Here is a 14323-nt window from a genome sequence, read left to right on the forward strand (position 1 = left end):
AGAGGACACATCTGAAAAAAAGAAAAGAAGAGGGGATTCTTCAGATGTTTTTAAGGAACGGTGCCCTACTGTCTTGATTTTACCTATGCAAGAGAGAAGCAGAGTGAGTGCTAGATTATTTGGCCAATGACCAAAAACCAAAACAAAACAAGAATTAAAAAATAAACAACTAGACAAAACCCAAGAACATTAACAACAAAAACTGTCCATTTGAAGAAAGACAAACAGGTTACAATGTAGTTTCTGTTCCCTTGCTCCTCCAGAAATAATCATTGTCTTCAGGCTCAAGTTCTATCCTAATTTGAGGCACAACTTTTACTGGAGTTCTAGGAGGACTAGAGAAAAAAGAGAAAAAAGAAGAAAAAAGAAATAGTAAGTAAATTGGATTCCCCTTGTCATCTGTCAAATGTATGTGCATTGTGCAGAAGCTGAACGTGTTCTCTGTTCTCTTTACTTACCTACTCTCTCCTTATTAAAAACAAACATTTTAATTTTTTTAAAGATTTTATTTTATTTTATTTTGACAGAGAGACACAGCGAGAGAGGGAAGACAAGCAGGGGGGGTGGGGGGAGGGAGAAGCAGGCTTCCCGCTGAGCAGGGAGCCCGATGCGGGGCTCGATCCCAGGACCCTGGGATCATGACCTGAGCCAAAGTCAGGCGCTTAGCCAACTAAGCCACCCAGGTACCCCAAAAACAAACATTTTTTAAATGGGATGAAAGTACAAAAGAGTCAAGAGATTCAAGTAGAAAATTTCATAAACTTTCACACTTAGATTAAAAACAAAAAAACACAAAAATCAAGAAGGAGGACTGACAGGTGGGTGATACTGTCAGAAATCAAAGGACAAATAGACCTACATGAAGAAAATGTTCCGAGATTTTGCTTTTTGGAAAATCAAGGAAGATCTGAAATGTCTAGAGTCGTGTTAAGATTAGGGAAGAAAACTACTGGACAGCTGCCAGAAAACAGCGGTTATCCCTTAAACCAGAGATGATATGGAAATGACAAAAGCAAACATTGATCCTGGGCTTTACCTTAACGATACTGAATGTGTCCATTACTTCTAAGGATAGTAGGTCTCTTAGAATACTTTCTACATAAAAGCTGGGGTGAGGTTTGGGGAATTGGGTAATTGATTCAAGACAGCTTGTAGACAGGAAGGAAAACAAGGCGTTCTGCCAATAATCTGCCATGGACTACATTTCTGTGGGGTAATCATCCCATAGAACAACATAAAACACCGAGTTGTCCTTTACCTTGGCATACCGAGTGACTGAAGGAAAGGAATTTTATCAGCATGATGTGTGGCGTTCAAGGAATGTTGGTGATCTTTCTCCTGGAAAAGAAAAATTTCTTTAAATCGTGAACAGTACCCTTCGGTAACGTATAAAATTAGAGTAAAAATAAAAATCTTTGTAAAAATTGATGCATTACAATTGGAAAGAGAGAGGTAAATTTAGACAATTTCTTTTTTCTTTTTTTTTAAGATTTTATTTATTTGAGAGAGAAAGAGAAAGTGAGAGAGGGAGAGTATGTGCAAGCAGAGGGAGGAGTAGAGAGAGAAAGCCAAGCAGACACCACGCTGAGTGCGGAGCTGGGCTTGATCTCATGACCCTGAAATCATGACCTGAACCGAAATCAAGAGTCAGATGCTCAACCAACTGAGCCAGCCAGGCACCCCTAGACAATTTCAAGAGACATCGTATTGAGCTAAGAAACTAAGTTAGGTGACCAAGATAAAAATCTGTTAGTTTCATTTCCCCTAGGTATTCTGGGATGGACCACTGTTGTTTTCTTCTGTGAAAGGGTAGGAGGCCAATCAATTTTAGAGCATCTACTTAATGTCTTAAGCCTTGCCCTTGGATTTCCTTTCATCTTCAGCATCCACAGTTTTGTCCTGGTGTTATTCATGGGGGAGAAAAAGATTGTGAGGAACTTAATTATCGGGCACCTCTACTATCAATTTTGTTCTTTCATGGCTTATAAAAGATTAATATGACATTAGAAAAGATTTCAGTTAGAATGACCAAAGATATTTTGGTTAAGTAAATTTCTAATATCATATCAATTTTCCATGTATCCTTCTAATGGGTTTTTGAGAGAATGAATAACAACCAGCACTAAATAATTGATTTGCCATAAACTTTTTCCATGAATTCTAGCTGGTGGTGCTTTTTAAAATTTTTAATTTTTGAAGCAGCCTTTAAACTGTACCTAGAAAGGCTGTAACAGGTCATGATGCCAACAGAAGACATATGTGCCGTGTCCCTTTCACAGTTTCATTTTGCTACTAATGCTCTAGCATTAATAAATGAAAAATGAAGCCAGGATATGGTTTGAGGAGCTCGAATTCAGAAAAGAAATATTAACTAAATCCTGCTGATAGGACTGAAAAGAAATTAGCCTCAGTTACAAGTTACAGGTTACGGACTGGACAACAAAGCGAGACTGTTCTCTAAACCCAGTGTGGCAGCCAGCCTCCAAGGTGACCCCCGATGTTCCCTGCGCCTCCTGGTATTCATGTCCTCGTGTAATTCCTCCCCATTTTGTACCAGGGTTGGTCTGTGAGGGACCAACAGAACATGGCAAAAGTGATGGCACGTCACTTCTGAGATTCAGTGATAAAAGACTGTAGTTTCTGTCTTGGTTTCTCTCTCCATTCTCACTGGCACTGGGGGCAACTATATGATGCGCAGCCCCACGGAGGTGCCCAGGGGCCGGGGAACTGAAACTTCCTGCCGACTGCCTTCCGCGTGAGCTTAGTAGCAGATCCCAGTTCCTGTTGTCTTCAAACTTGGCCCCAGCCAAAAGCTTGTTTGCAATCTCACGGGAGACCCAGAGACAGAACCACCTAAATCCTCTGTTCCTACATTCCTGAATGTCGGGAATGTTAGAAGTAAGTACTTGTTTGTTGTTTTAAGTTGCTAAATTCTGTGGTGATTTGTTACATAGCAACAGATAACTAATATACCCATTTTTCATAAATAGTCATTCATTCCAAACTTCTCTTGGTAACCTCTTACTGAAGTCGAAGTGGCACTGTCAAACGGAAATAAAAGTGTCTCCACTGTCTTTTTTCCCCCTTAATAGGTCAGTAGACTTTGAAGTGCATCTGGATCTAAAAGAAGATATTTTCTTCAAATGACACCCCAAAGTGAAAGTAGTTTGGAAGCAATTGCTACTTGCTATTGGAAAAGCTTGAGATATTCACTAATGTTACCATAGAGGTTGTCCCCTTTTTCAAGTGGCCTGTTACCCCAATTACAGGAGAAAAGATGATGTGTCAGAAATCACTACACCTTAGCCACCAACCTATTACCCCAAAAGACCAGTCCAGTTAAAAAGGTGTTTTTGAAATAGCAGGAAAGGAATAAGGAAATTAGGAAGAAACTGCATATATCTTATAAGTAATACCTAAAAAGTTGTATTAATACTTTATGATTGCTAATTTAATTGAAAATAACAATTATTCCAAATGCTCAGCCTGAACAATGGATTCGCTGATGATTCAGATGCAGTTTCTGTCTGAGCTCAGCTGGTCATTGGCTGAAGCCTAAGGCAGACAGACAGTAACAGACAGTGACGCAGTGACGTGATACTACAAGCCACACCTCTAAATGCCCGCGGGAAAGACTGGAACGTCAATCAAAAACACGGTTACGAGCTTAGCAACTGAAAGAAACTGGTGATAATGTGGGTCAGAGAAAAGACTACCAAACAAAAACTTAAAAGGTTATGGATAAAAGGAAAGAGAACGAAGCTCAAGGAATGTAAAACTAAGTTTGATAGTAAGTGTAAATCTTCACACAGAAAAACAGAAAAGAAAATAGAGGGAAAGTTAATGTAAATGATAATTCTAAAGTTTCTTCTCTGCAAGTGCAAATCATGTTTGAGCAGACATGCAAGAGGTTAGTTCTACTCACTGTCGGAAGGTTTGCTATCACTTAGGAAAGGTTGCTGTTCCATGATGTCCATTGGAATTTTAATACTTGGAACTTTTTCTGAGTATGGGCAATCAGACTGTGAAAGAAATTTACAACAATTTTTAGAAAGTTTTTACTATATAGCCCTCCCTCTCTCCCAGTATTGATCAAACCTATCATATTACCATTTACATTGTCTAAGGAGAAAAGACTTTGACATAATCATTTTTACTTGCTAACTTTTCAAATTCTACACAATTTTTCTCACATTTGTTCTCCTCTCTTCTGACTTAATGGGATAAAGTCAATTAAAACTAGAACCACACCAAAGAGAGATCACTATAAATTAAAACAACTGTAAAGCTTTCCATAAGCTGGATTCCCAATCCGCAAATATTTATGGCTTTGTTGTAGGGTAAAGTAAATAATCTCAACATGAAAGATTAAATTTAGCAAACTCCCTCAACTAGAACATGGTCTTGAAATTCCTGTTTCGTTTATGCTTTCTGATTCCACGTCCAAGATTTTCCTTCCAAGACAAGTAGAAGACTAACATTCACTATCAAGGAGCCCTTGATGTATAGTTGAAAATAACCGCCCCCCCCCCAATACTCCATCAAAACTATTTTAGAGTTAAAGGTTCATTTAAATTTGTTTATACCAAAAATATCTGAAAGCTTAGCAAAACATGAGAAAATAAACAAAAGGAAAGGTACCTATGATTGTCAGGTAAGCAGAGAAGAATCACAACCAAAATAAAATGATAAAATCAGGCAGCTATTCATGGGGCTGTTTGAAAAAACAGGTCACCAAAGCCAAAACTATAACAGATTTTCACAGGATTACCTCCTTCCTTTTTTAAGGAATTCATTATATTGAATACAGGTCTATGTTTGGACTGAAAAGATCAAATCCATTCCTTAACTGAAAGTACCAAAGTGATGCCCTTTAGCAGAAAGATGGGAGGAGGAAAAAAAAAAAAAAAAGAACCAGAGGTCAAAGAAAATAAAGAAAAAATAAACCTTAACATACAGACTACTATATACATTGCAAATTCTTTTAAGGTGAATCTAAAGAGGGTAATAGGCCACAGTATGATTTTAAAGGACTAAGATATTGCACTTAAATTGACCAAAAAAAAAAAAAAAGAAGATGCCACATGCATGTACCTTTATGAGAGTATCAAGAAGGACAAGTTTTAATCACAGTATTTCAAACGTTTCTCCAAATAACAGCATTTAGAGATGAACAGGTTGGAAGCCGACCCTTAACCATAGCCTACCAGCCAGATCCAAAAATGACTGAGTGGTTCAAAATACTGCCAAGCCGTAATTTTCAATACTTCTGCGCATAAAAGTTCTGTAGCTGCCGTGCCCCTGTGTAGCTCTCTTTATCAATGGACCCCAGCACCCCTGATTACGAGGTGAACGCTAGGACAGCCCCTAAATAACGAGCTCAACACAGAGAACTTATTACACATATGTATTCTAAATTGCCTGGTTGAGTTCACTAAGACAAATACATAAGCTTGTTGTTTTTTGGCGGGGGCTGGGGGAAGAAGAGAAAGAGGAAAAGAAAAGAAACAAGTATCACACATTATCTTCAAGAAAACTGTTGGAAATACAGAGCTGGAAATGGGAAATACCATTAATAAAATAATAGAATTGTTTAAATAAAATATGATTTCTTAAAAATTGAAACAAAGAATTAGAAGGACTTCTCAGGAGCTCATCTGATCCAACTTTTGACACCAGAGAACACAAATTTAAAACATCTCAAAAGTCGGTATTTTATTATTTTTTCCTTAAAAACTATTAGAGATGAGGATTCTATAATATTAGTTCATATATCAGTAATATGTGATAAATTTTAAGTTTGGCGTCCATGTACATCAACTGGCATACGTGTTTTGAAAATTCAAGCTGAAATATTACTTCAATTATGTCAGTATTTCAGGCATTCCTTTTTTCTTTTTTGTCTTGAGTGGTCTAGAAATTAATTTCAAATTTTGATTTCTAGTCAATATGTAAACATATCATTCTTTTTAACACTGCACCCTAATCTGTACTGCAATTTAAACACAATCTCTTTTTCCGTCATCACTGGAAACAGAAAATCTATACACTTGTTCTCATTGAAAATGGATGATGACAGTCACCAAAGCTCCCTCGGACTCTTTTCTCTTTAGCTAAATGTGCCTCATATATTTAGCCTTTTTTTATTGGATCAATTTATCTGAAATCCAATTTTGTCTGTTGCCTTCCTTCACCGCACTATTTCTAAATTCTCCACAAAGAATACAATCAGACAGCCTGACCAGCTGGAAATAACCAGACAGGCCTGGGCTAGAGTTTTGGCTTTGCCACTATTGGCTGGGTACACTTAGAAAAATGACTTAACATTTTTCAGGCTACATTTTCTCCTGTAAAATAGGAACAGAAACATATACTGTAAAGGGCTGTTATGGCAAGTAAGGACGTGTATGCATGATCACTCAAAATGATCAAGTACAGAGTAGACACCAAAACTTAACTATATTCCCACTTTACAACTGTAAACCAGGGATGCAATTAGAATGTGGATACTGCACTGTGTAAAATCCACAACAAATCTTCACATAGAAAATGTCATTTTGGCAGTCCTTTCGAAAGGCTACTGGGATAAATTATGCGTGTGTGTGTGCGTGTGTGCATGTGTGAAATAATCCCAGCTGTTCTCCTAGTACTGATTACAGACCCCTACTGGAGCACCTGTGAAATGGTCTCCTAAAGAAAAAAAAAAAAAAAAGGCAATAATTTTATTTCTCAACTTAATCACTCAATTGCAGGAGGATCATCTGGACTACAAAACTGCCTACTACAATTATGTATAAAGACCCTAAGCTCCAATTCCCTTTCCTTTTCACTGAAGGGTTACAGAGAGATCATCTTAAATCATGTCCAAGTTCAATGTGAGGATAAGTACAATAGAAGAGAACTGTGGTTGAGAGCCTACTCAAGTGGATACATAGATCACCGGAGGTGAGGTCATAGGTATTTGTTCACATCAGGCTTGAAATTACATAAAACTGAGTTATTAGCTCATATTTAAATCCTGGATCATCAATAGTGAACCAAATACATTTTATAGCATTATGAAGCAAGTTTCCTTTTTATCTATGAGATGGGAGACTGAAGTTCTTTAGATGTGGTGGGCTTTTTTTTGGAAGTCATTTTATCGCTATTAGTATATTAATGGCTACAGAAAGACTTCAGAAAATATAAAAAACTAAGGAGAGAAAATAAAGGGCAAAGGAAAGTGAAGAATGACATGTAACCCAGCCAGGTGAACATTCTTGGAACTCAGCCATATCTCACATAAAGGATTATATGTATTAATATATATATATTTCACATATATATATATTTCACATATATATTTTTTTCACATTTATCTCTTTAGCTTTACTTTGGAATTTTGGAAAGTTCCTTACATCATCATTGTCACTGTCCAGACTTCCTTTCTTCTTTTTCTTTTTCTTCTCATCCTCCTTCTTTTTCTTGTCCTTTTCTGGAATGACATCATCGAGGAAGCTGAGGTCATGTTGGGAGAAGAGGTAGTCCATGCCTTTTCTGACAGCTACAAGTGCCAAGATCTAAAAGGATAAATATAGAAAGTATAAAAGAAACCATGTCAGATGAAGTCATGGTGAGCATTATACTACCCTATCAAAGGCAGTAGAAACCTATCTTGCATAAGGCTAGAATATGATAGAACTCATCTTGCTTATATGGATTTATATTACCTGGACCACAGACATTTTCTTTATGGGGAAAGTTGGGTCATAGAAGTCTTAAATAAAACTTACTTTCTTCACTGAAATGTATGATCACATTCACTTAGAATGTCAACACGAAAGGATTATTTTTTTTTTAAGATTTTATTTATTTATTTGACAGAGAGAGAGACAGCAAGAGAGGGAACACAAGCAGGGGGAGTGGGAGAGGGAGAAGCAGGCCCCCGGCTGAGCAGAGAGCCCAATGCGGGGCTCGATCCCAGGGCCCTGGGATCATGACCTGAGCTGAAGGCAGACGCTTAACGACTGAGCCACCCAGGCACCCATGAAAGGATTATTTTTTAGACCATTTTCTTCCATGTCAGATTTTCAATAAAATGACCGAAAGTTTAAAGGGAAGAAACAGCCTGCATTTGATTTCTAATTATTCAAAATTAAAACATTACACAAGTTTTTGAAAATCAAGAAAATCTCTACAATGTACAGTATACTACAACATCTTTAAAGTACTAATAATGAGGCAGTCCTTGAGTATGCTCAGACCATTTAATCTATGGGGCAACTTCAATCACTACTATGACCAGAAAACTTAGAAAACTTACAGTGTGTCAGAGGCTGTGCTAAACTCTTAGGCAGGATTTTCTCATTTATTCCCACCACAAACTCAAAAAGTCGATATTACGATCTCCATCTTACAACTGAGGAAACTGAGGCCTGGAGACATAGTATGTCATCCAAGATCACAAAGCCAGGTAAGGAAAAAATACAAGGGCGCCAGCTGTCTGCCTCTAAAATCAGTATTCTTAAAATATATATCTTTGATGCTATGAGTTGCCCTTGAACAGTCACTTCTAAAGGTGCATTAAAGATGCCTTTGCTCAAGAGTAAAATTAGTACACACCAGGATATATGAGAATCATGACTCTGTCTCAGATTAAACAGTTGTGTTTATTCACATCATGCTCTCTATAGGTCCATTTCTTCATCTCCTAGAGAAATTAACAACATCTACCCTACTGATACTACATTATTGTTTGGTGATCAAATAAAAGCTCTAGAAAGATAAAAAATAAAGTTATAAAGGGAATGCATTTTTTATTAGTATTAAGCACAAGCAGTAAGTGATTTACTGGACTATTTCAACTTTATCCAGGTGTAACTTTGTTTTTCCTGTCTTTAGCAAAACTAATAGGTAGACCGTACCAAGAGGCAAATGGGAGTCATTTCTCATACTCGTTGTGTTTTCCAGTACTAAGAGAGTTTAAGACAAAAAAGGGGGGGGTGGATATAAGGGACCATCATGAAAAAAATATGACTCTACAAATATCACTAGTATTTTATGGCAAAAAAAATTACAAACAACAAATACACATGAGATAAAAGAATAACTGGCTAAGAGTAAGAGGATTTTTATAAAAAAAAATAAAGTATGTCTGTGTATGAGAATTCTGTTTCCAAAGTTGTGGGAGAGACAGATCAGACCTGAGGCTAGCTTGGCGACTTGCTTCAAGTATATGCGTGTGCATTTTCTTGCAAGAAATGGAAAATTATGGTAAAGTATAAAATTTAATGATAAAGCCGAATGCAGGGCTAGCATTTCCTTTTTTCCTTCTTTCACTTGTACTTCCAAGTGCAATGCTAGTTATTTTACCTTGCTTCTCATCATATCGTGGCAAGGACTGAGAGCCCAGACTTATCCTTAAACTTAGCAAGAACTTCAAAAACTGCACTTTTCACTCCATTCCTTCTAATTCACTGGGACCTCTCAGAAGTTGCCAAACTTGTTTTCTTATTAGTTGGACTGTAATGTGCTGTACTTTATCATTTAGATTGATTCTATTGTACAATATTTTAAAAATAACTCCTGTGCACTGGTGTCTCCTAGATGTCAGGCATTGTGCTCTATACTTCATATTTATCATCGTTGCTCAGAATGACAGTACTAAAGCCATGCCCATTTTACTGACAAGTTCATGGCAGCTCATGGAGGTTCCCCGGCCAGCAGAAACCAGTGTTGGTATCTGAACTCAGCTGAGTTTGACACTAAAGTCCAGGATAGATGACCACAGACATAGGAACCTTAAATAACAATTGATCAAATCAAAATTATTTGGCCAAAGCTGGAAAAAATGAGAACCACACAGAAAAGACATATGTGTCTTCTATATTATAATAACAAATGCCACTGCTATGACTTCACGGGGAGGTTCAATCAAAGGAATCCTTACCATGACTGGAAAGATGATAGCAGCCACGGTTGACTTGAGGATCCAGAGCAGGGCTAGACACAGCACCTGCAGGAAGGTGAATAGGTGGACCCTGCGCAGGGGGACATGGCGCAGGTAGATAAAGTCTGGCTGGTGCTTCAGGGGCATCAGCAGCAGCTTCAGACGATCCATGAACTGGGGAGGAAAGGAGATGAGGGTACAATCATATTACTTCAAGAGCAGATACACAGAGTCATTTCCACAATGCCTAACTAACGACTAGTCATTTATATATTCTATAATTTAGGCAAGCAGTGTCCTTTTCAGAGGACCCCGGTCAGAGAATGCAGAAATTTAGTCCAGCACAGTAAGACATGATAGGAGTCTTCCAATATTGTTACTTTGCAGGAATGTTATGCAGATATAGGAGACAAAGTGGCCACCAAAGAATAAAGTCACAAAGCCAAATATAAATTCTAGATGCTCATCTCTTACTTTCTGTTTTTACTATCTGAGTCTCCAGAGAGAGAATCTTGTGACTATTTTTGTAATGAAGGAAGACATCTAACTCATGTATCTTACTCTGCCTCAGCCACCTTACCTGAAAGAAGAAAAGATGCTACTATGCATCTTAGACATTTCGGGATGTTTCAAAGATATAAAGGAAGTTTCCAACTTGAAAATGGGAAGGCATTGGTATTTTCATAAATTCCACATTATTTATCTATGGCATAAATTAACTAATAACATTCAGCAATTCATTACCATTCTTTTCAAAGAAAAGCCATAGGACTACGATAGTGAGTTTCAGAGTGTCAACAACTAGACATTGGAATCTAGGAGAGGCTATCACAATGTTGCACAGAAACAGGTACTACACGGGCCGCCGAGCACCTCTATGCCAGGTGCTGTGCCTCAAAGATTAACTGCTGAGTTGCTGTGGATGATGGTGAGGATGATATTTAGGTACCTCCCAGAGGATCTCTCAAATGAAAGATACTCAGTAAATAGCTGCTGAATTCAATTATTATGTAATAAGACTCTGACATAGTATCTCTACTTTCTTTCCAGAGGAAAGGGGGAAGTGTGCAAATAAACTAGACTATCACAGACAAGCTTCTTGGAAGCTATTTCCTATGTAACAAACTTTCTTTCTCCGTCTAGGCCTACTTTTGACTGGAGGGGACCTTGCTGTTTATAAAGACTGGGTTACAAAATTTCTTGCTAAATCAAATCTTGCCAAAAGGTCTAAAAGAGGGAGAATCAAGAGAAAAGTAAAGAGAAAAGGCAAGAGGGACAACAGCACTGCAGAATTTAAGAAATCCCCGGGCTGTGCCTTTAGCAAAAGATTTTTTTCCCCATCACTGTGAAATTGTTGATTTTTTGCCTTCTATTTAATTTAATAAACATGTACTGAGCTCCAACTATCGGTTAAGCACCTAGAACATATAAAAATCAAACTTCTGGGCGCCTGGGTGGCTCAGTTGGTTAGGCGACTGCCTTCGGCTCAGGTCATGGTCCTGGAGTCCCGGGATGGAGTCCCGCATCGGGCTCCCTGCTCGGCGGGGAGTCTGCTTCTCCCTCTGACCCTCCCCCCTCTCATGTGCTTTCTCTCATTCTCTCTCTCTCAAATAAATGAATAAAATCTTTAAAAAAAAAAAAAAAATCAAACTTCTGATCTAGACTGACCTATTAAGGCCAAAAAAGAAAAAAAAAAAAGAAGAAAAAGAACTACTAGTTTGGGAGCCATATTAGTTCCATATTTTTCCATTTAGGGGAAAAAAGAATATTTACAAAGCCAGGTACTTGCCCAAAAGTTTCATAGGCACAAATAAACACCCATTCACATTCAACTAGTCCAATCTACAAAGCACCATCTTGTATTTTGTGACAAATATCCCAACGGTGAAGAACTCTACCCAGCGGGGACCTAAAAAATGGAAAAATAAAACAGCCTTTTCTGTTTTGGGGGGTCTGGCTCCCTGCCCAGCTCTATCTGACTCTAAAACCAAATTAATCTAAATTCAATAAATGAAAGCAAGGACTATTATGAAGGGGTTTAAATAAATTCTTATGATGTTCACAGAACATGCAGTCTTTTCCCATTAAAACATTAGTAAGTACTAAATAAGTCTACAATTAACAAGGTGCCAGAAAGCAGCAGAAGTACTTCCAGTCTCCCGGTGCCAATTAAATTAAACCTCAATTGAAAGACAAAGTCCCTTACGAAGTTTTCCCCAGTGATTTTTTTTTTTAAAGGGGCCAGTTTTACCCAAATTGTGAATAGCTGAAGTTTTGGACAAAAGTAGCACTAAACCACATTGACTTTATTCTTTTATTGATGCAAAACTTTTGATTATTTATCTCAGCCATGTGAAAAGCGAATCAAATAATAGCCCGTTCTTAGTATGGTTTAAAGGCAGATGGATAAACAGTATCTTGAGGAGCACACCGAAAGGGTTCAATTTCCTTCTTGAGATGAAGGAAGGAAGGAGAGAAGGAAAGAGAGAAGGAAGGAGGGAAGGGAGGAGGGAGGAAGATAGGTCACAGCTCTCTCACTTCCCCAGTTAAATGACCTTTAACAGCTTATTTCAAGAATGGTACGTATGGTAACATTTGTTAGCACAAATTAATTCTGTTAATTAAGTCAGAAATAAGAAGCAGATGTATGGCAGAGAAAGTCGGAAACAAATGCCTTTTATCTATCTATCTATCTATCTATCTATCTATCTATCTATCTATCTATCTATCTATCTATCTACTTACCTATCTATTTAACATATAGTGCAACATTCTTTTCGGTATACAATGTAATGATTCAACAATTCTATATACTACTCAGTGTTCATCATGATAAGTACACTCTTAATCCCCTTTCTCTATTTCACCCATCCCCCCACCTCCCTCCTCTCTGGCAACCACCAGTTTGTTTTCTGTTAATACACACATTTTAAAAATTCAGCAGTTAATGAGTAGCACTTCTCATCAAAGATCTGTTACTGGACTACTCTTACTACTAGAAGGAAACACAACTATATTTAGATTGCTATGGAAAACTTACTTGCACACCATTAAGGGATGCTACCCCCATATACAGGAACACACCATAGAGTACAGGCATGGGAATAAACTAGAAAGAAAAAAAAATGGAGAAAGGTTAAAAAATAATAATAAAAACAGTAATGAAGAAGGATAGTTTAAATAAAGGCCAAATCTGAAACTAAAAGCTAGAACATAATAATATAGTGACCTCTAATTAGTGTACTCATCATTGACAAAACTTCTAAACTCTATACTAAAAATACGTGGAGGGAGACTTTCAACTTTCATTTGATGCCCGCTGGCATTTTTTTTTAAACAATCAGCATGCATGACCTCAAAAATAATTTTTTTAAATGGGAAAAAAAAATGTTTCCCTTTCCCCTTAAAAGGAACGATTATGTAAACCAGATGTTTGCATGAAATGTGAGGTAGAAAGAGAGGTAGACAGTGAGGTAGACAGTGGTTGCTTCACTCCTGAGACCAAGTTCCTTTCCAACAGTCTGTTGATTTTTTCTTAATAATATTTGCCAAATGATCTATCAGTTTGGTGTGTAAATGCCTCTTTCAATTAAGCAAACATCAAACGGCTGTCCCCTTTCTTCCTCTCAGGAATATTAAGAGGACTAACTAATGAGAACACTGCTTGAAAGGAGCATCGAGCATACGGAAGCAATTAATTATACACATGTAGTAATACACATCTTTAAAGAGTGAATTAATACATTTTCAGGCATTAATTAGCAAGAGTCTTTTACAATAATACAAAGTATTTTAACAATAGGAAGTTCCAATTCGATGTTCCTTAAGTTTTATCTATTCCTAGACCTTTGAAATGTCCTTAGTACTGTAGAAACTAAGCAACTCAAGGTTGATTCTATTTCTAGGAAGTCTTCTATTTGAACAACAAAAGGTTCTCAAGCTTGGATTTTGAAAAGAAGTTCAAGTAATTTCGGTTTTCAAAAACCACAATCAATTAAGTTCAATCTTACCAAATCTACATAAAGGAGGCTTTGTAGCCAGGAAACAGTATGATTTCAGAGTAATTTTTAAAGAACTATGACATGTATTAAATGAAACACAATTTCTATCAGTCTCCCCTTGGAATGACCTAAAACGGTTCTGTATCTGAGACCATTTGGCCACTACCGGAGAATTAGTAAATTCAAAATATGTCATGACTATCTCCAATTGTTATCGGCTAGCTATAGGAATTGTTAAGTTCATATGTAATACATATATTTATTTACATAAAACATCACACGCTCCTTCTAGAAAAAACTAGTAATTGTAACATAGCTAATTTGATCTTGAGCTCAGAAATAAATAAGTGATGTTGACTGTTGAGGGGGTCGGAGGGACAGTATGAGTACTGGG

The 14323-nt window shown here is 37.3% G+C and overlaps 1 protein-coding gene across 1 annotated transcript in view; it reads right to left on the reverse strand.

Moving 5' to 3' along the window:
• Positions 1 to 218: 218 nt before the first annotated feature.
• The window catches only part of SLC4A4 (solute carrier family 4 member 4), a 346412-nt gene continuing 332307 nt past the window's right edge, over positions 219 to 14323 (reverse strand). Inside the window, exons 21-25 of the mRNA XM_021702448.1 lie at positions 12969 to 13037; positions 9929 to 10102; positions 7398 to 7559; positions 1259 to 1338; positions 219 to 335 (exon numbers count right to left, since the gene is read on the reverse strand). Of these exons, the coding sequence (XP_021558123.1) occupies positions 230 to 335; positions 1259 to 1338; positions 7398 to 7559; positions 9929 to 10102; positions 12969 to 13037 (591 nt within the window). The 3' untranslated portion in view covers positions 219 to 229. The remainder of the gene's footprint in view (positions 336 to 1258; positions 1339 to 7397; positions 7560 to 9928; positions 10103 to 12968; positions 13038 to 14323) is intronic.

Source organism: Neomonachus schauinslandi, chromosome 2 (genome assembly GCF_002201575.2).
Source record: "Neomonachus schauinslandi chromosome 2, ASM220157v2, whole genome shotgun sequence".
In the NCBI taxonomy this organism is placed as follows: domain Eukaryota; kingdom Metazoa; phylum Chordata; class Mammalia; order Carnivora; family Phocidae; genus Neomonachus; species Neomonachus schauinslandi.